The following is a 22,865-nucleotide window of genomic DNA, read 5'->3' as shown; positions in this document are numbered from 1 at the left end:
CTGATGCAACTGATAAGAAAGCAGTAGGAGCAAGATTATATATAAGGGAGGCACTTGTATAGCAGGAGCCATATGGAGTAGCCAGCTACTCAAATGCAGGTAACACAGTAGTTCCAATAAAAGAAAATTGTGGGCAAAGTGAGTCCTCCTGTGTAGCAAAGCATCCTTAGGTCAAGAAACCAAAACCAACAACCTGCCAGACTCATGGTATGAGGAAAAAGTCTGTTATCTGCAAATGGTATAATTTATCACAATTTAAAAATGCTGCAATGAAAGGGATTTAAGATACTAACTGCTAAGATGTTAACTGCTAACATTAAAAGGAATGACACATCCATGAGAAGGACTTGGAGAAAAGGATCAAGGAGGAACTGAAAGTAGATACTGCAACGATTCCCCGGGAGAAAAAGACTCACGTTTTTGGTGGAGAGGAGTGGAGAAGGCACAGCAGACAGACTACTTAACATTCAAAATCTGAAGCACGCAAGTAAAACACAGTACTAGAACTACTCCCACCCAGATCTAGAACAGCGCTCAACCTTCCTATGGCTGCAACTCTTTAAAACACTTCTTTATACTATAGTGATCCTAATCATACAATTATTTCATTGCTCCTTTATAACTGTAATTTTGCTGTTATGAATCACAATGTAAACATCTGACTTCAGGATATCTGATATGGTGTCCACTACAGGGGTCAAGACGCATGGCTGAGACTCACTGAGAGGAATGCCAAGTTAGGGGCATAGCAGGGAGTGGGAGGGAGCTAAGCTGGACAAAAATGAGAATTTTGATAATTTGTGCTTTGCGGCTTAAGTGGCTAGTGGAGTTTAGGTGTATCAGCTATTCTTACAGTCTCTATTGTTGTAATGAAACATGACTAAAACAGAAACGGCAAGTTAGGGAGAAAAGGGTTTCTCTGCTTTATGCTTTCTTCATTGAAGGAAGTCAGGAGAAGTCACACAGGACAGGAGCCTGGAGGCAGAGGTCATGGAAGGGTGCTGCTTACTGGCTTTCTCCTCCTGCTTTCTTATGGAACCCAGCATCCACAGTGGGTTGGTCCCTCCCCTGCTGACCATTAATTAAGAAAATGCTCTACAGGCTGTGTACAGCCCTATCTTAGGGAGACATTTTCTTAATTGAGGATCTCTCTTCTCAGAGGACGTTAGCTTGTGTTCTGTTAACATAAAACTACCAAGGTGGATTTGAAGATTCATGGTTTCTCTTTTGAGTCAATTATTATAAGATGGTTCCTAAAGCAGTGAAGTCCTAAATGGGCCTGTAATTCAGAAGCCAGGACTGAGCTACTGAGGCTACTCAGTCTAAGAGGTTAAATTGAAAAGGAGAAAAGTAATTCTTTGAGTGATTGGAGGATAATGCCATGATCAGAAATGAAAATGTAATATAGTGAGATAAGCCTTAGGATTCTTGCCCATTCCTTTTGTATTTAGGGAAATATTTGGGCTTTGTTTGATTAGAATAATAACCACATAGCCACTTCAATGATCCTGAATTTTCTATATGGATTCATAAACCTGAAACTGCTTGAAAGAAAAAAAGAGATGCACAGGTACACTGACGTTTCTGACAGTAGATAAAAAAGCAAGAACAGGCACAGTCAAACACACTACCTGCCTTTAGGAATTCTGTAAACAGATCTGTAGAAAAGGAGACACAGCTTGTCACAGGACACACATTCAGGGACATAAACCCAATCAGCAATATTTCAAATTTCTTTTAGAGATGTTTGAAACTAAAATGTAAGAATAACTCACCTTATTCCAAGCGTAATTCCAGGTCACATAACTGCCACCTCCCAGGACATCCTTGAGCCAGGTAACTGGGTTCTGGTAAATCTGACCATTTTCTACCTTCAGTTTACCACTCAGTAAAACACTGGCTCTGTGGGTTGTCTCCTGAGGTGAAAAACAGTGTAAGGTAATCAATTGCTGAACTGTGCGAACTTTTGTTTCTGGCCATGATAAGAGTCAGATTTACTGTAACACCTGACGCTCCCCATCCAACACCATGCAAACAAACAAACAACGAAACAAACAAATTAGCAACAACAACAAAACAAAAAAAACAAAATAAAAAACCCCAAACTTAACAAAATATATAGAACAATGTTTTGTAAGATGCTGAGTATCAGGCAAAACAACCACACTGAGCACTGAGCTGTATGAAACACGGCCATGGAGTGGGACAGAAGGACCCCAGCGGGTCTCTGGCTAGCCAACCTAGAAGAAGCAGTGAGCTTCAGATTCAGTGAGAGACCTTGTTTTTAAAAAAGACTGACAGCAATAGAGGAAGACGCCCAACACTTCTGGTATCTATGGTTGCATACACACACAAGTGCACACATGTGCATATATCACACACACGGGGGGGGGGAGGAGAAGGAGGGAGAGAGAACTCTAAAATGGGTGAAAATATGACATATTGAACTACAGGAGTGTAACAAAAGCAGTGAGCAACAGGGTGTCCTTTTTGAGTGCAAGGCGGGGCTGGAGACAGGGTTTCAGTATGGTTAGTTTTAAACATACAATCCTCCTGTTTCGGTCTACCAAGCTACTAATCTAGCTTTAGAATAGTATTTGCATCTATCTATATAATAATTCTCAGTTTGATGGCTTAACTTTTAAGATACTTGAAAAAGAAACAATGCAGAAGAAAACAAGCAATTTAAAAAGTAACAAACATTGGAATAAAAACAAAACAAACAATAAAAAATCATTTGGGAAAAAGCAATAAATCAAAAGGTTTTTTAAAAGATGTAATTTTAAAAAAATTACAAACCTAAGCTAAATGACTAAGAAAATGAAGTGAGACAATTCGAAGGATGAGGGTTGAAACAGGAGATATTAATATTGATATTATAGAAATAAAATGTTAAAGAGAACACTATGAATAATTATATACTGGTAGGTTAGATTAGCAAATTCTCTGAAATAAATAAACTGCCAAAACTGACTCAAGAAAGAACAATCTAGAAATACCTGTAACAAACAAATTAGCAACAAAACATTACTCACAAAGAAGAGCCCAGGCACAAAGGGCTTTACTTCTTAGCACTGAGAAAACGTTAAAGCAGACTTAGCATTAGTTCTTTACAAACTTTTCCAAAAATCAGGAGAGAGGATCATTTGTGAACTCATTCTGAGGTCAGTGTTACTATGATACTAAAACCGTAACAGTTCAGCATCTCTAATGCATATGGACAAAGTGAATATTTAACAAAATGCTGGAGATTCAAATTCAACAACACATAAAAGAATCCTAGACCAACCAAGTGGAACTCAAGGGTTAACATCCAAGGGTCAACTAGTGCTATATATAGTGCCATATTGTCAATGAGAATTCCTACAAGGAAGCCATGTTTGCAGCCACCGACTGATTGGACTGCGGTGATGTAGAGAAGTCGGAATGCTGGAGGCTGAAGGGCTAATTACCTTATCTTGTCTACCTCTATGTCAGAACCAAGACCCTTTGATGAACAGATAAAACCTTTTAAGGTTTGTTAATTTAGCAGATTAGCTTCCACTAACCTAAAATCTGAGCCACTGTCACTCGAAATGGCTCAAAGCCACTGTCACTCGAAATGGCTCAAAGCCACTGTCACTCGAAATGGCTCAAAGCCACTGTCACTCGAAATGGCTCAAAGCCACTGTCACTCGAAATGGCTCAAATAAACTCTTATCCCCTTCAAGATGACAGCTGTAGGTTTTGTGTATTTTCTTGTATCAGCAATATCAATAGAACAGAAATAATCCATGTGATTCCTCCCAATTGATGGATAGAGCATTAGATAAAATCCTACACCCTTTCCTGATAAAAACACCCAGTGAACTAAGAGGAAAAGAGAACTGCTCAAAGCTGATAAAAAAATGTTTGAAAAAATCTTGAGTTAACATCATACTTAATAGCAAAACTGTCTTAGGAAATAGATATCAGCCTATATTCTTTTATTTCCCCTTATTAGGTCTGTGCAGCCAGGTAACAAAATCAACCACAAAGCACAACCACGGCAAAACAGCATCTTTTATTACTAAAGCGTATGCTCATTTACAAAGCAAATTCAATAGCATTTCCAAACATTCCTTAAGTAATGAGCTTAGCAAATCTGTAAGAAACTATTTCAATATCCAAATGTCAACTTCTTGAAACTAGCAATAAGCAACTAGAAATTGAAATTTTAAAAGCTGAATAAATGGGGGCTGGAGAGATGGCTCAGTGGTTAAAAACACTGACTGCTCTTCCAGAGGTCCTGAGTTCAACATGGTGGCTCACAACCATCCATAATGGGATCCGATCCCCTCTTCTGGTGTGTCTGAAGACAGTTACAGTGTCCTTATATACAATAAATAAATACTTTCTTTTAAAAAAATTAAAAGAAAAAAAGAAAAATTGGATAAATGACATTATCAAGATATGAACTATTTAGCAAAGAATCTAATGAAAGATAAGAAAGACATGAAAAGTGAGCTACTCTGCTCTACTGAGCAAAATTCAAAGACCAAAATAAATGGAAGAACGTGCTGCACTCATGGGCTCAACAAGCCCACCTACCGCCCACCCTTCTTTCCCAGCTAATTCACACATTTAATGGGATGTCAATAAAGCATCAGTTTTTTTGGTAGCAGAAGTTGACACACTCATCCTAAACTTCACATGGGACCTACAGTAGTCAAATACGTTTGTAAGAGAGTGGAAGGCTAACATTAACATTACTGAACAGAAAGTGTAAAGAAGAATCAGAAGATTAGCATTAACTGAATTTTAAGACGTTATTCTACAGCAACGACAATCAAGGCAGTTTAATACTAACAGAAAGCTAAACAAATAAATGATGAAGCATTAGGGAATCCAGAAACAGACATGTTTTGTTTTTTTAAACAGAGATACACAGGCAATCCATTAGAACAAGGATGGCTCCTTCAATTATACCGACAGACCGACTAGCTATTCAAATTAGCGACTGGGAATGGGCTTGGGAGTGGTGGCTTACATATGTAATCCCAGAATTTGGAGGGCTGAGGAAGGAGGATCACTACAAGTTAGGCTTGGCTACATAAAGAGTTCCAGGCCATCCCGGAATACAGAGTAAGATACTGTCTCAAAAATAGATAAAAATAAACTTATCTTATCTATAAAAATAATTATTCCCCATATAGATATGCTCATATATAAATAGATATTCTTCCTTGTAAATAACTTAAATTTAAATTAATAAGAAAAATTTAAATTAATATTAATTAAATATAAATATTACATCACATTATATATAAGCAAAATTTTAATTAGTATGAAAAATAATAAATTAGTATGAAGGTTAATTAAATTAAATTTCAACTAAGTATGAAGATCAATTTAGGATAAATCTTAGCTCTAAAACTATAAAATTATGCTCGATCTTTAGCCCTTGTGGATTACCCTTTTGTGAAATGTAATCGATGAAGTCACAGGATCATGTGCAGTCACAGTAAAGAAACCTAAGGATCACAGCCCCACAACTGCAACTACTTAATGAACTCACTCGCTTTAAGGGGAAAACTGTCAGAATTCTATGAGAAAATCATTGTCATTTTGAGTCAAATACTTTTTCAGTTTCATTTGGTTATAAGATATTTTGGTTTACGTTTTAAATTGAACTAGAACTGTATCGTTTCCTCCCTCCAGCCCTCCCTGCCCTTTCCTCCATCTTCTTCCATGTCCCCTCCCCCACTCCCTCTCAATCCATGGCTTCTTTTTCTCAACATGGACGTGAGTGATGGCTCATCTTCATTGTCAGCCTGATGGTATCTGGAATCAACTAAAACCCAAGATTCTGGATGTGCCAGTGAGGGATTTTCTTAACTTGATTAAGACTGAAAATCTTACCAACTCATCCTAATCAAATTATTATTTAATTAAAAATAATTTGAGGTTGGAAGACCCACTTTGGGCCACACCTTCTAGTGACAGCCCACATACAAGGACAGGAAGAATTAGGCTTTAATTTTGCCTGTTTGCCTTCACTGTAACTGGCCAGATTGTCTTCTCCCCTATTGCTGTATAAAGTATTAAATCCAACTTCTTCAGGGCTCCAAAGTAGACTGAAAACCAGAAATTCTCCAGAAACCCTCTGGAACTCAAGCACAAGATTGGGACCGCAGAGACATCAAGTTTAGTGGACCAAACAACTACTGAATTTCTGACCTTTTCATTATATGGTGACCATTGTTGGACGATCTGGACTGCATCGTGTAGATCAGTCTAATAAATCCCTTTAATGTAATTCCATCAGTTCTGCACCTAGACAAGCCTAAGTACCACAAATACATAGATACATAAATACAGTCCACTGAATCTGTTTAGTGCTGCTTTTAAGTACACGATTTCAGTGCTGACCATTCTTGGGAAGACTCCCTGTTTGCAAACTGTAAGTCACTCTGGAGTCTACTGGATGGCCTGATTCTACTACTTCTTGGCATAGACTCAAAAGACTGCCTCCTACTCACAGTAGCTAGGGAATGGAAACAGCAGAAACGTGTTTCATCTGGTTAACGGAAATGAAAACATGATGCATATACTGTGGAATACTACTCAGATATGGAGAAAATTAAATCATGAAACTTGCAGATATATAGATGTCACTAGAAAATATTGTCTGAGGTAACTCAGACACAGAAAGACAGACTAACATTATATGTTCTTTCCCATTGGTGGCTCCTTGCTTTAAATCTTCATAAGTGAATATATGACCAGAGTAACTGCATAAACCAGAAAAATAAAAGAGGACCATGGTGTGAGCTAGCTAGAGAGGGAGTAGCAGGATATAAGTGATGCGAAAGGGAAATAGAGAAAGTTGGGAGGTGGCCTTCAGTTAGGAAGCAGGGAGGGAGGCCAATACAGGAAGAAAAGGATTGGGAATGGATAACACACACACACACACACACACACACACACACACACACACACACACACACACACACACACCTTGAATGAAACCTCCTTTTGAGTTGTTGTTCAGGGAAGTCCAAGAGATTCCCCAAACATCATAGACTACTGTGTTGGACTTAGTTGTCCCCCAGTGGTTGAAGGTTGTGTCCCTAAGACACCATGTACTTTGGACACAGGACTTGGAAGATTTGACCTGGATCTGAAAGTGTCCTTGCTCAGGGCTAGCTTTCATAGTATCAGAAAGTGCTATGCAAGCTGACCAGGGAGAGATCAACCAACAATCCTACTTAGCTGTGATGTCTATAAGAATCACAAAAATGGCCAACCCTGAAAGATAGTCCTAAAGGAGCAAAATGGCAGCAATACCTTGGCACTAATCAAGGGCTGTCTATAGGGCCTAAAGTCTGTTCAAGACGAGGGAAATCATGCCTGAGGCTACTGAGGCCATGGATTTTAGAGGAGAATCTACTTAAATAATTTGTAAATAGTGCATGAAGAACCGGTTAAAAAAATTAGCAATAGATCTGAACCAAACAATACCTGAACCAAAAAGTAAATATGGATGGCCAATAGCACAAGAAAATATGTTCAACATCATCAACTGTGGATATGAAAATTAAAGCCACAATGATAAGCAGTACACACACACACACACACACACACACACACACACACACACACTATCTAACACACAATACATCCACACTATCTGTTAGCAAGGTTACAATTAGAGGACTGACCATACTTTGCACTGGTGATGATGTGGAGCAACTAGAGCTCTCATGCACAAATGGCGCATGCACCAGATTTTGTAAGTAGCTTCTGCCATTTATTCATTTATTTATTTATTTATTTTTCTTTCTCTCTCTCTCTCTCTCTCTCTCTCTCTCTCTCTCTCTCTCTCTCTCTTTCTTTCTTTCTTTCTTTTCTTCGGAGCTGAGGACTGAACCCAGGGCCTTGCGCTTTCTAGGTAAGCGCTCTACCACTGAGCTCAATCCCCAACCCCCCGCCATTTCTTTAAAGGTGAAATGTATAACTAGCTTAGGATTCAGTAACTCCATTCATAAAGTATTTACCCAAGAAAAATGAAAGTCTATCTCATACCAAAACCTGCATAAGAAAATTCATACCAGCTTTATATGTAATAGCCAGCACCTGGAAACAACATAAATATCTTGTCCTGACTTCTTCCAGTGACAGGCTGATCTGGAAGTGTAATCAAATAAACCCTTTCCTCCCCAATTTGCTTTGTGGTCATGGTGTTTTGTCCACAGCAACAGAAACCCTGACTAAGACACTATGGTGTTATGCAAAACAAACTACTACCTAGAAATAAAAAGCAATGAAAAAGGCAACTCTTAAATAATTAGACTACAAGACACGAGTCGACAAAAATTAATATGTAAAGAATAATTCTCATAAATCAAATTCTAAGAAATGCAAATTAGAAACACAAAGCACAAAAGCAATTGTCCAAGGCAGGGAAGGGAGAGAGAGAGCGAGAGAGAGAAAGCAGGCCCTAAGAATCATCTGGAGCAGATGGATAGTTTATTGTTTGTAGACAGAATTTCACAGGTAAATACATATGTCAAACTTGTCAGATAGTGCACTTTGAATATGCATAGTGTTCTGTATACAAATTATACCTCCACAAAACTCTACTGAAAATTTATTAAGCTGATCCAGAGAAGTAGCTACAACTGTCAAAATCTGAGTAACTATAACTTACCTGCTAAAATTGATGTGCTCTGGTTAATGAAGTTATTACTTATCAAATAAGTTGGCAGGCAAACTAGAACATTGAAGGAAATGAGATCTAACCATAATGTGATTAGAGAACCGTAATTTGAAACTTTAATATTAAACAGCATGGTTCTTAGCTTGTAAGTAAAGCTTTTAAAGCAGGAAAATCTTTGTCCAGGAATGAGCAGAGTAGGAAACACAGTCATTCAAGTTAAATTCTGGTAAGGCAGGGCTGATTTCTGAAAGAGCAGTCTATAAGCAAAGAAGCATATTCAAGACTTGGTGATCTTTTTCATGATAAATTTGTCTTTCAAAAAGTGAGAAGAAACTAAATATTTTAATAGGTACATCTAATAGAATATTTTCTCACCATCCACTTTTATGCATATATTATATTTTTAGTTGAGTTTCTTATTGAAACTTCAAGTGTGGTTTTAAACTGAGCCTCTATGGAAGAAAAATTAACACATACCTGGGGATGGCTTAGCAGTGTTTTGGTAGTTCTTGAACCTAGTTTGGAACTAATAACAATGATTTCCGATCTTTGCTCTTAAATTCTTCCTGCTACAATATAATTGACTGACTAGTTGAGGAACAAAGATGTTAATGAGTAAATTCTATCAGGACAAATCCAGAATAAGGTATGGATTTCTTCTTAAAGATTTAATGGGTAGGTCTCTCCATTCAGAAAGCACAGTCAAATCTTATTTCCTATATGCCTATACTATTTATACCAACACTACTCATAAAATCTGCAAGAATTTAGAGAAAAAATACCTGGGTTTTAAATTCCAGAATGTTATTTCCTGGATTAATTCTTCCAAGTAAAATCAAGTCTTTCAGCTGCACAGTTTTCTTTCTGGGAGTTGTGCCGTGGTGTGGAGCCTTTTTAGAAGAAGGTTGATGGGCAGACACAGAGGGAGGAGAGATTTGCATGCTGTCTGCATTCAAAGCAACAGAAGCTGATTTCTTAAGACACGGCTTTGTCTGACGCGCAGTATAGGTATCTAAGATAGCAACAGTCTGCGCCAGAGGCTTAGATGCTCCCTCAGATGGTTGTTGGGAACCTGTTCTCTTGTTTCTTCTTTTTGGTTTACAACGGGAAAGGCCCTGATTCTGAGGAAAAGCCGGTAGACAGACATCATTTTGGGAAAATATACTTTTATCTTCTGAAATATTTATGGTGCCTGTTAGTGAAGGAGCATCAAATCCATAGCCTTTGACTGAAGTTTCTGGAAAAAAATTCTCTGCTTGTGAATACTCTGCTTGAGAAGTAAGAGCAACAGGTTGGGATGATGATGTCATTTTCTCAGTGTCATCTGAGGTGGATTTTAATAACCCACCTGAGGCACAATCCTGGACATTTTGTTTAGAATTTGTGTCACTTCCAGGGAATTCTTCTCCTCTTATTGCCTCTGCATTCAAACAAATGTTAGTATTCTGGCTGTCACTCTGTATTTCTGGAGAAAATGGCATTTCTTGCATACTTCTATAAGCAAGATTGTTAGGAGAAAGTGAGCCTGACTGGGCAAGAGCTGAGTTTCCCACTCCAGGAGGATCTTGGCTGGTCTTGTCACTGGAGATGTCTGAGTTACATGGCAGCTTCCTTAAATTATTACCAGATGATGGTGTGGCAGTCTTATAGTTTTGAATTTTCAGTCTTATCTTTTTTTGTTTCTTTGCTACAACTAAAAGACTCTTTTGTCTTGTGGCCAAGTTAGCCAGCTGTTCTCTCAGGGCCCCATGTTTAAATGACTCCATGGATACCCTATAAGAAACAGAAAAAATATTAGCACAGAAGATTTTCTTCACAGACTGTTGGATATAAAAGATGCTCTCTCTCTTAATGTGTATCAGCTTTAAGTATAACAAAACCTATATTTGAGATATATATATTTCCTTTGCAAGGAAACTGACCCTTATTTAATAAGAGTTGACTTTAATGCATTTTTAAATGTACTTATTTTACTATTGTAAGCATATGACATATGAATGATATATGTGCACCACATGCATGCTTGGTGCCAGGAATCATAAGCAGGCTTTGGATGCCCTGGAATTGGAGTTCTAGATGATTGTGAGTCAGCATGTAGGTACTGGGAATTGAACCTCAATCCTCTGAAAGGGCAACAAGTGCTCCTAGCCTTTGAGACAACTCTCCAGCTCCAGGTTGCCTTTTATTAAAAACAGAATATAACATTATCTGAGTGAATTTAAAAATGAAAACAGAACTTTGGTAATTATAGTATGTTGATTAGAAGGGAATGATTGGCAGTTGAACATTACTACTGTTACTAAATTTTCAATTTGTTTATCTGGTTTAAAGAAGAAATGGTTCATTATTAATTATATATGGGAGTAAGCTCAACTGAGGTTCCATAGCTACTGACTACAAGATTGTGTTTTGAATACTTCAGTGAGACCTGAGGATATAGTTAGTTCATTTGTATTCTGAATCTGCCCTGAGGCAGTTTCAAGTTAAGAAGGATCTACCAGAAAAAACATTAGCCCTAGCATCTTCAACTCCAACATCTCAGAATCTAAATGCTAAGCTAGAGGAAGGAATTCATCACACCTGCACACTGGTCTTTCAGTTAAGCACAGGTCCCTTACTGACCTTGGCTTCACTGGCTCTGAACCTTTTTGGCCTTAGGACTGATACATACTCTTGAGGAACCTAAACAGGTTTTGTTTGTACAAGCTGTATCTACCACTATTTATTATTTTAGAATTAAAACAGAAAAGTTCTAAAAAAGAATATAAAATATGTATTTTATAAGATAGCAGGTGGCCTTTGGGAAAATTCTATTAGATACTCACAAGTAAATGAGAAAAAAATAGCATCTTAGCATTTGAGAACATAGCTTCAACCTGACATAAGACAGTCTCAAGGACCTACCAATGGGCTATAGTATGTACTTTAAGAGCTACTGTTTTAAGGAAAAGCATTATAGAACTGGCTTGCTTTCCTATTAAAGTGCTTCCTATAGGTGCTGACACTGAACATGGGCTATGATAGAGAAACAGTATAATGATATTTTGACTTCTTCCTTTCCAATTTGTACCCCTTTGACCCCCTTTCTTTGTCTGATTGCTCTAGCCAGGACTTCGAGTAATACATTGAATAAGTAGGGAGAGAGTGAGCAGCCTTGTCTAGTCCCTGATTTTAATGGGATTGCTTCAAGTTTCTCTCCATTTAGTTTGATGTTGGCTACTGCTTTGCTGTATATTGCTTTTACTATGTTTAGGTATGGGCTGGAATTCCTGATCTTTCCAAGACTTTTAACATGAAGCGGTGCTGAATTGTGTCAAATGCAATCTCAGTATCTAACGAGATGATCATGTAGTTGTTTTTCTTTGATTTTGTTTATATACTGGATTATGTTGATGGATTTCCGTGTATTGACCCATCCCTGTAAACCTGGGATGAAGCCTACTTGATCATGATGGATGACCATTTTGCTGTGTTCTTGGATTTGGTTTGTGAGAATTTTATTGAGTATTTTTACATTGAGAAGTCAAAATAGCACTATTTGTAGACTATATGATAGTATAATTAAGTGACCCCAAAAATTCCACCAGAGAACTCCTAAACCTGATAAATAACTTCAGGATATAAAATTAGCTCAAACAAATCAGTAGCCTTCCTCTACTTAAAGAATAAACAGGCTGGGGAAAAAATTAGAGAAATGACATCCTTCACAATAGTCCCAAATAATATAAAATACCTTGGTATGACTCTAACCAAGCAAGTGAAAGATCTGTTATGACAAGGACTTCCAGGCTCTGAAGAAAGAAATCAAAGCAGATCTCAGAAGATGGAAAGACCTCCCATGCTCATGGATTGGCAGGATTAATATAGTAAAGATAGCCATCTTACCAAAAGCAATCTACAGATTCAATGCAATCCCTCTCAAAATTCCAATTCAATTCTTCATAGAATTAGAAAGAAAAATTTGCAAATTCATTTGGAATAACAAAAACACAGACTAGCAAAAACTATCCTCAACAATAAATGGACTTCTGGGGGAATCACCATCCCTGACCTCAAGCAGTATTACAGAGCAATAGTGATAAAAACTGTATGGTATTGGTCCAGAAACAGGCAGGTAGATCAGTGGAATAGAATTGAAGAACCAGAAATGAACCCACACACCTCTGGTCACTTGAACTTTCACAAAGGAGCTAAAACCATCCAATGGAAAAAAGATAGCATTTTCAAAATGGTTCTGGTTCAACTGGAGGTCATCATGTAGAAGAATGCAAATCCTTTCTTATCGCCCTGTAAAAGCTTAAGTCCAAGTGGATCAAGGACCTCCATATCAAACCAGATACACCGAATCCAATAGAAGAGAAAGTGGGGAAGAGCCTCGAACACATATGGAGAGAAGAAAATTTCCTGAACAGAAAGAACACCAATGGCTCAGGCTCTAAGATCACTTACAGACAAATGGGATCTCATATAATTGAAAAGTTTCTGTAAGGCAAAGGACAAACTGTAATCAGGACAAAATGGCAACCAACAGATTTGGAAAAGATCTTTATCAATTCTACTTCTGATAGAGGGCTAATATCCAATATATACAAAGAACTCAAGAAGTTAGACTCCAGAGAATCAAATAACCCTATTTAAAAAAAAGTCTACCAAAATGAACTCTCAATTCTGAACATCAATGCCCCAAATGCAAGGGCACCCACATTTGTAAAAGAAATGTTAGTAAATCTCAAAGCATACATTGAACCTCGTACAATAATAGTAGGAGACTTCAAAAACCCACTCTCAACAATGGACAGATCATGGAAACAGAAACAAAAAAGAGTCACAGTGAAACTAACAGAAGTTATGAACCAAATGGATTTAACAGATATCTACAGAACATTTCAACCTAAAACAAAAGAATATACTTCTCAGCATGTAAGGGTACCTTTTCCAAAACTGACCATACAATCACTCACAAAACAGGTCTCAACAGATACAAGAACATTGAAATAATCCCAAGCATCCTGTAAGATCATCATGGACTAAGGCTGGTCTTCAATAACAACAAAAACAATAGAAGGCCCACATACACATGGAAGCTTAACAACTCTCTACTCACTGATAACTTGATCAGGGAAGAAATAAAGAAATAAAAGACTTTCTAGAATTTAATGAAAATGAAGGCACAATAAACGCAAACTTATGGGACACAATGAAAGCAGCGCTAAGAGCTCTGAGTGCCTCCATAAAGAAAGTGGAGAGAGCATACACTAGCAGCTTAACAGCACACCTGAAATCTCTTGAGCAAAAAGAAGTAAATACACCAAACAGGCACAGATAGCAGGAAATAATCAAATTCAGGGCTGAAGTCAACCAAGTAGAAACAAAGAGAACTATACAAAGAATCAACAAAACCAGGAGTTGGTTCTTTGAGAAAATCAACAAAATAGATAAACTCTTAGCCAGCCTAACCAGAGGGCACAGAGAGTGTATCCAAATTAACAAAATCAGAAATGAAAAGGGAGACATAACTACAGAATCTGAAGGAATTTAAAAATTCATCAGATCATACTACAAAAGCCTATATTCAACAAAACTGAAAAATCTGGATGAAATGGATAATTTTCTACACAGATACTAGGTACCAAAGTAAAATTAGGATCAGATAAACCATGTTAACAGTTCCATAACACCTAAAGAAATAGTAGCAGTCATTAAAGTTTCCCAACCAAAAAAAGCCCAGGACTAGATGGATTTAGTGCAGAATTCTATCAGATCTTCAAAGAAGACCTAATATCAATAATTATCAAACTATTCCACAAAATAGAAACAGAAGGAATACTATATAATTCATTCTGTGAAGGCACAGTTACATTCATATCTAAACCACACAAAGACCCAACAAAGAATGAGAACTTCAGACCAATTTCCCTCCTGAATATTGATGCAAAAATATTAAAATTCTTGGAAACTAAATCCAAGAACACACCAAAACGATCATTCACCTGAACTTGAAGTTCTAACCAGAGTATTTAGACAACAAAAACAGGTCAAAGGGATAAAAATTGGAAAAGAAGAAGTCACAAAATCACTATTGCAGATTATATGATAGTATTCTTAAGTGACCCCCAAAAGTTCCACCAGAAAACTCCTAAACCTGATAAGCAACTTCAGCAAAGGGGCTGGATATAAAGTTAACTCAAACACAGCAGTAGCCTTCCTCTACACAACGGATAAATAGGCTGAGAAATAAATTAGGGAAATGACACCCTTCACAATAGTCACAAAGAATATAAAATTGCTTGAGGTGACTCTAACCAAGCAAGTGAAAGATCTGTATGATGAGAACTTCTGTAGGATGATGTCACAGGTGAGGCAGGTACAGGATAGAAGGAGGTCTGTCATTGGAGGAGAAGGAAGGATGGGCGGGAGAGAAGTTTGAAGGAAGAGGAGGAGACTAGGGGAGAGAGGAGGAGACAGGGCGGAAGAGAGAGGCAGAGAAGCCGTGGCAGGACAAGATGGCAGGTGATGTTAAGATTCTGCTCTGTGTATTTACAGGTTGTTATTAATGTTCTCAAGGGATGGATGGTACCAGGCTTTGTATGTTTAAGTGGGCAATTATATCTTACCAATTGCGTCAAAGATTGTTGTGTTGTGTGTTCTTTTATGTGAGGGTTTGAGTGTAAGAAAGTGTGCGGCTGGGCTGTGTTTCTGCCAAGATATCTAGCAGATATCTTGGTGCACCGCGGTGCGGACCTAGCAGGATAAAAGACAATGATACTCGTTATTATTTTTATATTTTTACAACAACAAACTTCAAGTCTCTGAAGAAAGAAATAAGAGAAGATCTCAGAAGATGGAAAGATCTTCCATGCTTATGGATTGGCAGGATTAATATAGTAAAAATGGCCATTTTACCAAAAGCAATCTACAGATTCAATGCAATCCATATCAAAATTCCAGCTCCATTCTTCAGAGGGGGGGAGGGGAGGAGGGGAGAAAGGGAGGGAGGGAGGGAGAGAGAGAGAGAGAGAGAGAGAGAGAGAGATTGATTCTCAAATTCATTTGGAACAACAAAAACCCAGGATAGCAAAAACTATTCTCAACAATATGAGAACTTCTGAGGGAATCACCATCCCTGACCTCAAGCTGTACTACAGAGCAATGGTGATTAAAAAAAAAAAACCTGCATGGTATTGGTACAGAAACAGAAAGGATGATCAATGGAATAGAATTGAAGATCTAGAATTAAACCCCCATACCAAGGTCACCCAATCTTTGACAAAGAAGACAAAACCATCCAGTGGAGAAAAGATAGCATATTCAATAAATTGTGCTGGCTCAAGTGGTGGTCATCATGTAGAAAAATGCAAATTGACCTATTCTTATCTCCTTATACAAAGCTCAAGTCCAAGTGGATTAAGGACCTCCATTATAACCAGATACACTGAATCTAACAGAAGAGAAAGTGGGAAAGAGCCTTGAACACATTGGCACAGGGGAAATTTTCCTTAACAGAACACCAGTGGCTCAGGCTCTAAGATCAGTTACAGACAAATGGGATCTCATAAAATTGAAAAGCTTCTGTAAGGCAAGAACACTCACCAGAACAAAAAAGCAACCTACAGGTTGGAGAAAGATCTTTATCAATCCTACTTCTGATAGAAGACTAATATCCAATATCTACAAAGAACTCAAGAAGTAAAGACTGCAGAGAACACAAATAATCCTATTAAAAATTGGGTATAGAGCCCAACAAAGAATTCTCAACTGAGAAATCTTGAATGGATATGACATACCTAAAGAAATGTTCAAAGACATGAATAAATGGTACCTAGAGAAATAAATGTATTTGGGCATGTAAAAATATGACCAGGTTTTCTAAATGCCATTAAACATACATTGTAATTCTTTTTTCTTATATATATTGACTAGTCATTAGTTTAGATTCTGGAAAACACTGTTGGTGAGGGTGTAAGGAAAGACTGTTGGAGGTACATGGACATGATTATAGAGGATAATTTGACGATCTTAAACTCAATTACATATACATTCATTCTTCAATCTAGTAATTCCACTTCTGGACATGTGACCTAAAGGTCTATTTATGGATAGCTGAAATATTGTATGAATATTACTATTTTGCATTACTTATTCTAATACTTGAGCTTGATATCAGGGACTTGCACATAAAACTGGGCAAACCGCTTTATCATTGAGCTGTACCTCTAATCTTTGTAAAAGATTATTGATTGTAGTACAGTTTGTTTTGTAATAAGAGATTAAAAATTATGTACTCCTAATACCATGATTGGATTAAAAAAACCCATTATATCTACTCAAGTAAAGTGTTTGTACTTACGTGGGGAAAAAAGGAAGGTACAGATTTCTGGGTATGATGACTGACTTATAGAAGGTACCTCTGTGACCTAGTGAATGACATGTATAAAAATAAAAAGACTTGAAAAAAAATAAAAAAAAATGTAAAAAAAAAAAAAGAAATGTTCAACATCCTTAGTCATCAGCGAAATGTCAATAAAAACAACCCTGAGACTTCATGTCACCCCAGTTAGAATGTCTAAGACCAAAAACTCAGGTGACAGCAAATGCTGTTGAGGATGTGGAGAAAGAGGAACATTCCTCCATTGTTAGTGGGATTACAACCACTGTGGAAATCAGACTGGCCATTCCTCAGACAATTAGACATAGTACTACTTGAGGACTCAGCTATACCACTTCTGGGCATATATCCAAAAATGCTCTAACATATAATAAGGACACATACTCCACTGTGTTCATAGAAGCCTAATTTAATAATTCCTAGAAGCTGGAAACAACTCAGATATCCCTCAACAAAGGATTATATACAGAAAATGTGGTACATCTACCTAATGGAGTACTACTTGGCTATTAAAAAACAATGACTTCATGAAATTCAAAGGCAAATGGTTGGAACTAGAAAGTTCATCTTGAGTAAGGTAACCCAGTCATGAAAGAACACACATGGTATATACTCATTAATATGTGGGTATTAGGCAAAAAGAAGCTCAGAATACCCACAATACAATTCACAGACCATATGAAGCTCAAGAAGAAGGAAGATCAAAGTGTAGATGCTTCAATCCTTCTTAGAGTGGGGAACAAAATACTCACAGGAGGTAGAGGGTGGAAGACTCTTGGGAGGAAAAGAGGAGGGGGAGGGGAAAAGGGGGCAGGATCAGGTGTGGGAGGAGATGGAGTAGATGTACAGAGGGTCAGGAAATTGAACAGAGGTGTGTAGCAGTGGGGGATGGGAGACTGGTGGATACCCACCAGAAAGTCCCAGATTTCAGGAAAGCAAGAGGCTCCCAGGACTAAACAGGCATGACATTAGCTGAAATCCCCAACAAAGGAGAGAGAGAACCTGTGGAGAATTGCTCCTGTCTAAAGGAAATATAGGGACAAAGAATGGAGCAGAGACTGAAAGAAAGGATATCCAGAGACTGTCCCACCTTGCTGATGCCAAGAAGTGCTTGCTGACAGGAGCCTGATATAGCTGTCTCTTGAGAGGTTCTGCCAGAGCATGACCAATACAGATGTGGATGCTTGTAGCCAACCATTGGACTGAGAACGGGGTCCCCATTGGAGGAGTTAGAGAAAGGATTGAGCTGAAGGGTTTTGCAACCCCATGGAAGAACAATAATATCAACCAACCAGATCCCTCAGAACTCCCAGGGACTAAACCACCATCCAAAGACTACACAGGTGGCCGAGCTGAAGCACGTAAGTGGGAGACTGCAGGATCCAGGGTCGTGAGTATCTGAGCCTTGAACTTTTCAAGCCTCCAATTAAATAAAGCCACATTGCACAAAATGGGAAACAAACAGAACGGAGAGAGTGAAAAAGTTGAAGAGGCAGAGCCTGAAGAATTTGTGGTAGAAAACGCTCTGGACCGTTGTGTAGTGAATGGGAAGGTGGAGCATTTCCTGAAGTGGAAGGAGTTCACAGATGCTGATAATACTAGGGAACCAGAAGAAAAATTAGATTGTCTAGAATTAATCGAAGCATTTCTGAAGTCTCGAAAAGCTGATAAAGAAAAAGATGGTACAAAAAGGGAATCTTTATCTGACAGTGAATCTAATGATAGCAAATTGAGAGGAAAAGAGATGCTGCTTACACACCCAGAGGCTTTGCCAGAGGTCTTGATCCTGAACGAACAATGGGTACCACCGACAGCAGAGGAGAATTAATGCTTCTCATAGAAGGACTCAGAGGAGGCTGACTTGGTGCTGGCAAAGGAGGCAAATATGACATGTCCTCAGAATGTCACGGCCTTCTGTGAGGGGAGGCTGGCTTGGCATTCGTGTCCCAAAGATGAAGCAATCATTGTTTACACACACACACACACACACACACACACACATCTGGATCTTGGGTTTTGAATTACTAGTGTGGAAAAATAGGCTTCTAATGGAAATCAAGTCTGATGTGATGATTTTGAGAGTATTGACAGTAGTTGGGACACTTTTGGTTTTCGTTCTGCATCAAAAGGCGCGGATTCTTTGGGCGAGCGAGAGCTCTCTGTAGTTGCTTCCTTAACAGCAGAATGTTTGATACCATGTTGTATTTCCTCAGCTTTGGAGAACAGCTTTTCTTAAACACTGGGGAGATTTTTTAGACATTTCTCAAGTCAGAACTTATTTTTAACCGGGACACAGAAGGACCATTCTGGTTTTTGTTTGTTTGTATGTGGTGTTTGCATAAAACACTTACATAACTTGTTTTGTCTTGTATTTAATACTCAAAAGGACTGGAGATGAAAACACAAGTTGATGAGATTCCATCATTGTGAACATTTTCCTGAAACCATAACCCTTCAGATTAAGCAGAGTATGTAATTTATTGGCTAGTTTAAAATTATCCAATAAAACCCCATCACAATTGATGTATTATCAAGTAAACACAGTAGTTTATTTACATACCAATTCCACCTTCAGAAAATAAACAAAGTAGTATCGTGATTTAATAACAAGACTTGGGGTGGGCTAGAGAGATGGCTCAGTGGTTAAGAGCACTGACTGCTCTTCCAGAGGTCCTGAGTTCGAATCCCAGCAACCACATGGTGGCTCACAGCCATCTGTAGTGGAATCCGATGCCCTCTTCTGGTGTGTCAGAAGACAGCTACAGTGTACTCATATACAAAATAAATAAATCTAAAAAAAAAAAAAAAAAAAAAAGCACTGACTGTTCTTCCAGAGATCCTGAGTTCAAATCCCAGAAACCACATGGTGGCTTACAACCATCTGTAATGGGATCTGATGCCCTCTTCTGGTGTGTCTGAATTTACAGTGTACTCACATACATTTTATATATATATATATATAAGACTTGGGTGGTGCACACCTTTAATCCCAGAACTCTGGAGGCAGATGGAGCTCTGATTTAAGAGGCCAGCTGGTCTACAGAGGCAGGTCCAGGTCAGCCGGTCTGTGTAAAGGTTCCTCTGGTGAATCGTTCCTTTATAGAAAGTTAAAATCTGTACTAAAAGGTTATGATCCATGGAATCTGTTTGATGTGGAAGCAGAATCATGGTTGGAGCTGATGTTGGCGATTTAAGACCTGCTGACTAAGTGAATGAACAAAATTTGCTAATATCAATTAGTGCCCTGCATGCTTTTCCTTTAACCTGACTCATTCCTTACTGGTAGGATCAATCGTTTCAGTATTTGGGTTCTGGTTCAATGGCCAGAAAAGTAACTTTGTAGTCTCAGAATGTCATCCAACTGTATATTTACTTTATTGTAAATAATTGTGAACAGTGGTCAATAATTTTATATTCCTTAAAAAAAAAAGCTACACATGGAAGAACCCATGGCTTCAGCTGCATATGTAGCAGAGGATGGCCTTATCTGGCATCAATGAGAGGAGAGGCCCTTGGTCCTGTGAAGGCTCGATGCCCTAGCATAGGGGAATGCCAGGGCAGTGGGGTGGGAGTTGGGTGGGTGGGGATGGTAGCACCTTCATAGAAGCAGGGGGTTTGGGGAGGGGAAACTAGGAAGGGGATAACATTTGAAATGTAAATAAATAAAATAACCAATAAAAAATACCTAAAAAAAAAAAAGAAAACTATTGCCACAAAAGCTTCCTAAAACATATACATAGACAAAAGGAAACTAAATGGAGTCACCAAAGAACAGAGGATACAATACCCCAACTAGATATATTATGCTATTAAATAAAACTTCCAGTGCCAGGACTAGATTAATGACTTGTTGAGTCATTGGCCAAAGAGGCTCCATGGAAACCTCCAAATATCCCAGGCTATTGTCATTGTCAAGGATGCTGTTTACTCTCTACAGCCTGTTGGTAAGACCCTAATGCTGAGGACACCACTTACTTATGTCATGGAGCATGAAGAAGTTGAATTGGTATCTAAATAGAAGATTCACCCCTACTGACTAGTGTTCACAGTACTGGAAGGTATCGTGAACACCACCAGAGGAGGAAAGTGATCATGGCTATTTCACACTTACAATCTCTGTAACCACCAACAGTGACACGCTTGTGAGATATACTGGTGCAATATGATGGGAGTAACCACCAACTTTCTGGTTGGATTTCAGGACTATTCGATGAAATGGAACCCTACTTGATACTGCTGGAGTGACCAACCACCTCACACTAGAAAGGTCATGGGCCTCTACTAAAGGAACATAGTGATAACATGACTCCTAACAACCCACTCCTGTGAACGAGGGAGGGAGAGGGGGAGGGAGGGAGAGAGGGAGGGAGGGAGGGCGGGCCTCACTCAGCACTCATCAGAGAAGCTTCTTCTTGCCAGCCATGGGAGCTAATACAGAGACCCAAGTCAATGCTGTCTGCAAGCAGGTGAGAGCAGGTGAGGGATAAGGCAAGAGCCTGTAGAAATCTGAACCTTGAGACAAAGAAACAGAGGGGGTGTCTGCTCACAGGCTCTGAGGTCCCCTACTGTGAAAAGTAAAGGCTGCTCTGAGTCACAGACGAGATGGAAAATGGAAGCTGCCTGCTTCCTTAGTAGATGTTGATTGGAGTATGATTTAATTCAAAGGCTGATTTATTTGCTTTTAGGATAGATTTATATACAAAGTCTGTCTGAATCACACGGGGAATTTCTCCTGTGATTCGGAACTAAAATAGGAAAGACAGAAGTCTGTAATTCCTTGTAGACAGCATAACAGATAGATGGTATATTAAAGTCTATAGGAAACCCATCCATATTCTTTGTTCGTGGGCTCCATGGGAATTGTGCGTTAATTTCCTGGCATGACAGAATAGAAAAAGTCTAAGAATTGGCTCATACAGTATTTTAGTTTACTTCATTTCTTTTAGATTGTTTTAATTTTCAAAATGGTTTTGAGTTTTGTGGTTATAATATTTCTCTGGGAGAGAAAACAAGATACAAGTTTTCCTGGTTGCCAACTGAAGGACATGCTGATTTGGGAGAAAGGTGCTGTCTTTGCGTCTATAGAAAAGGAGATTAGGCTCTGGACATCTTCCAGAGCTATATGGATTTGATAGAGGTAGACTCCCAGAAGAACTAGATTTATTCTCAAGAGAGAATAAAACAAAAAAGGAATAGAATTTCATCCTAACCAGTCTGTACACCCTACCCAGGCTGATACAATCCATACAGTATTTTGATGATACTTAAATTTTGTTTTGAGATTTTTATATTACAGAATATACAGCTTTGGTGAGATGCAGTGTCAGACATGCTGAACTGACCTGCTTGAACTCCTGATCTCAGGGACTTTCAGCCGGATCCAGTCAGGACAGACATCAGAGACTTCAACAATCGTTGCTGGCTGTGGCCTTCTTCTTCTTCTTTTTTTTTTTTTTTTTGTTCTTTTTTTCCGGAGCTGGGGACCGAACCCAGGGCCTTGCGCTTCCTAGGCAAGCGCTCTACCACTGAGCTAAATCCCCAACCCCTGCTGTGGCCTTCTTAAAGTCAAACAACTCCCCCATGTTCCTTACCCTACCCCCTTCAAAGATATCTCAAAGCCCATGTATAGTTAGAAGTAGTTATGAAGAGTCATCGCCCTGATTCCCTGGACTTGGGGGGCTGGAGGTGGTTATTCTAAGGCTGTCTTTCTGGGGAGTTTAGAAATGGTAATAATTTAACAGGGAGGAAATAGAAAGAAATGATTGTACAGCCACGATCTCATTTTGTAGAAATCCTTAT

The 22,865-nt window shown here is 38.5% G+C and overlaps 1 protein-coding gene and 1 pseudogene across 1 annotated transcript in view; one reads left to right on the top strand and one right to left on the bottom strand.

Moving 5' to 3' along the window:
- Positions 1-22,865, bottom strand: part of Ankrd31 (ankyrin repeat domain 31) — a 148,953-nt gene that overhangs the window by 34,277 nt on the left and 91,811 nt on the right. Inside the window, exons 15-16 of the mRNA XM_087639036.1 lie at positions 9,463-10,453; positions 1,776-1,916 (exon numbers count right to left, since the gene is read on the bottom strand). Of these exons, the coding sequence (XP_087495162.1) occupies positions 1,776-1,916; positions 9,463-10,453 (1,132 nt within the window). The remainder of the gene's footprint in view (positions 1-1,775; positions 1,917-9,462; positions 10,454-22,865) is intronic.
- Cbx3-ps1 (chromobox 3, pseudogene 1) lies at positions 18,493-19,231 on the top strand (annotated as a pseudogene).

This window comes from Rattus norvegicus, chromosome 2, assembly GCF_021556685.1.
Source record: "Rattus norvegicus strain SHRSP/BbbUtx chromosome 2, alternate assembly SHRSP_T2T, whole genome shotgun sequence".
Classification (NCBI taxonomy): Eukaryota; Metazoa; Chordata; class Mammalia; order Rodentia; family Muridae; genus Rattus; species Rattus norvegicus.
Note: the sequence above shows the minus strand (reverse complement) of the source record. Positions and strands in the feature narration are given on the sequence as shown.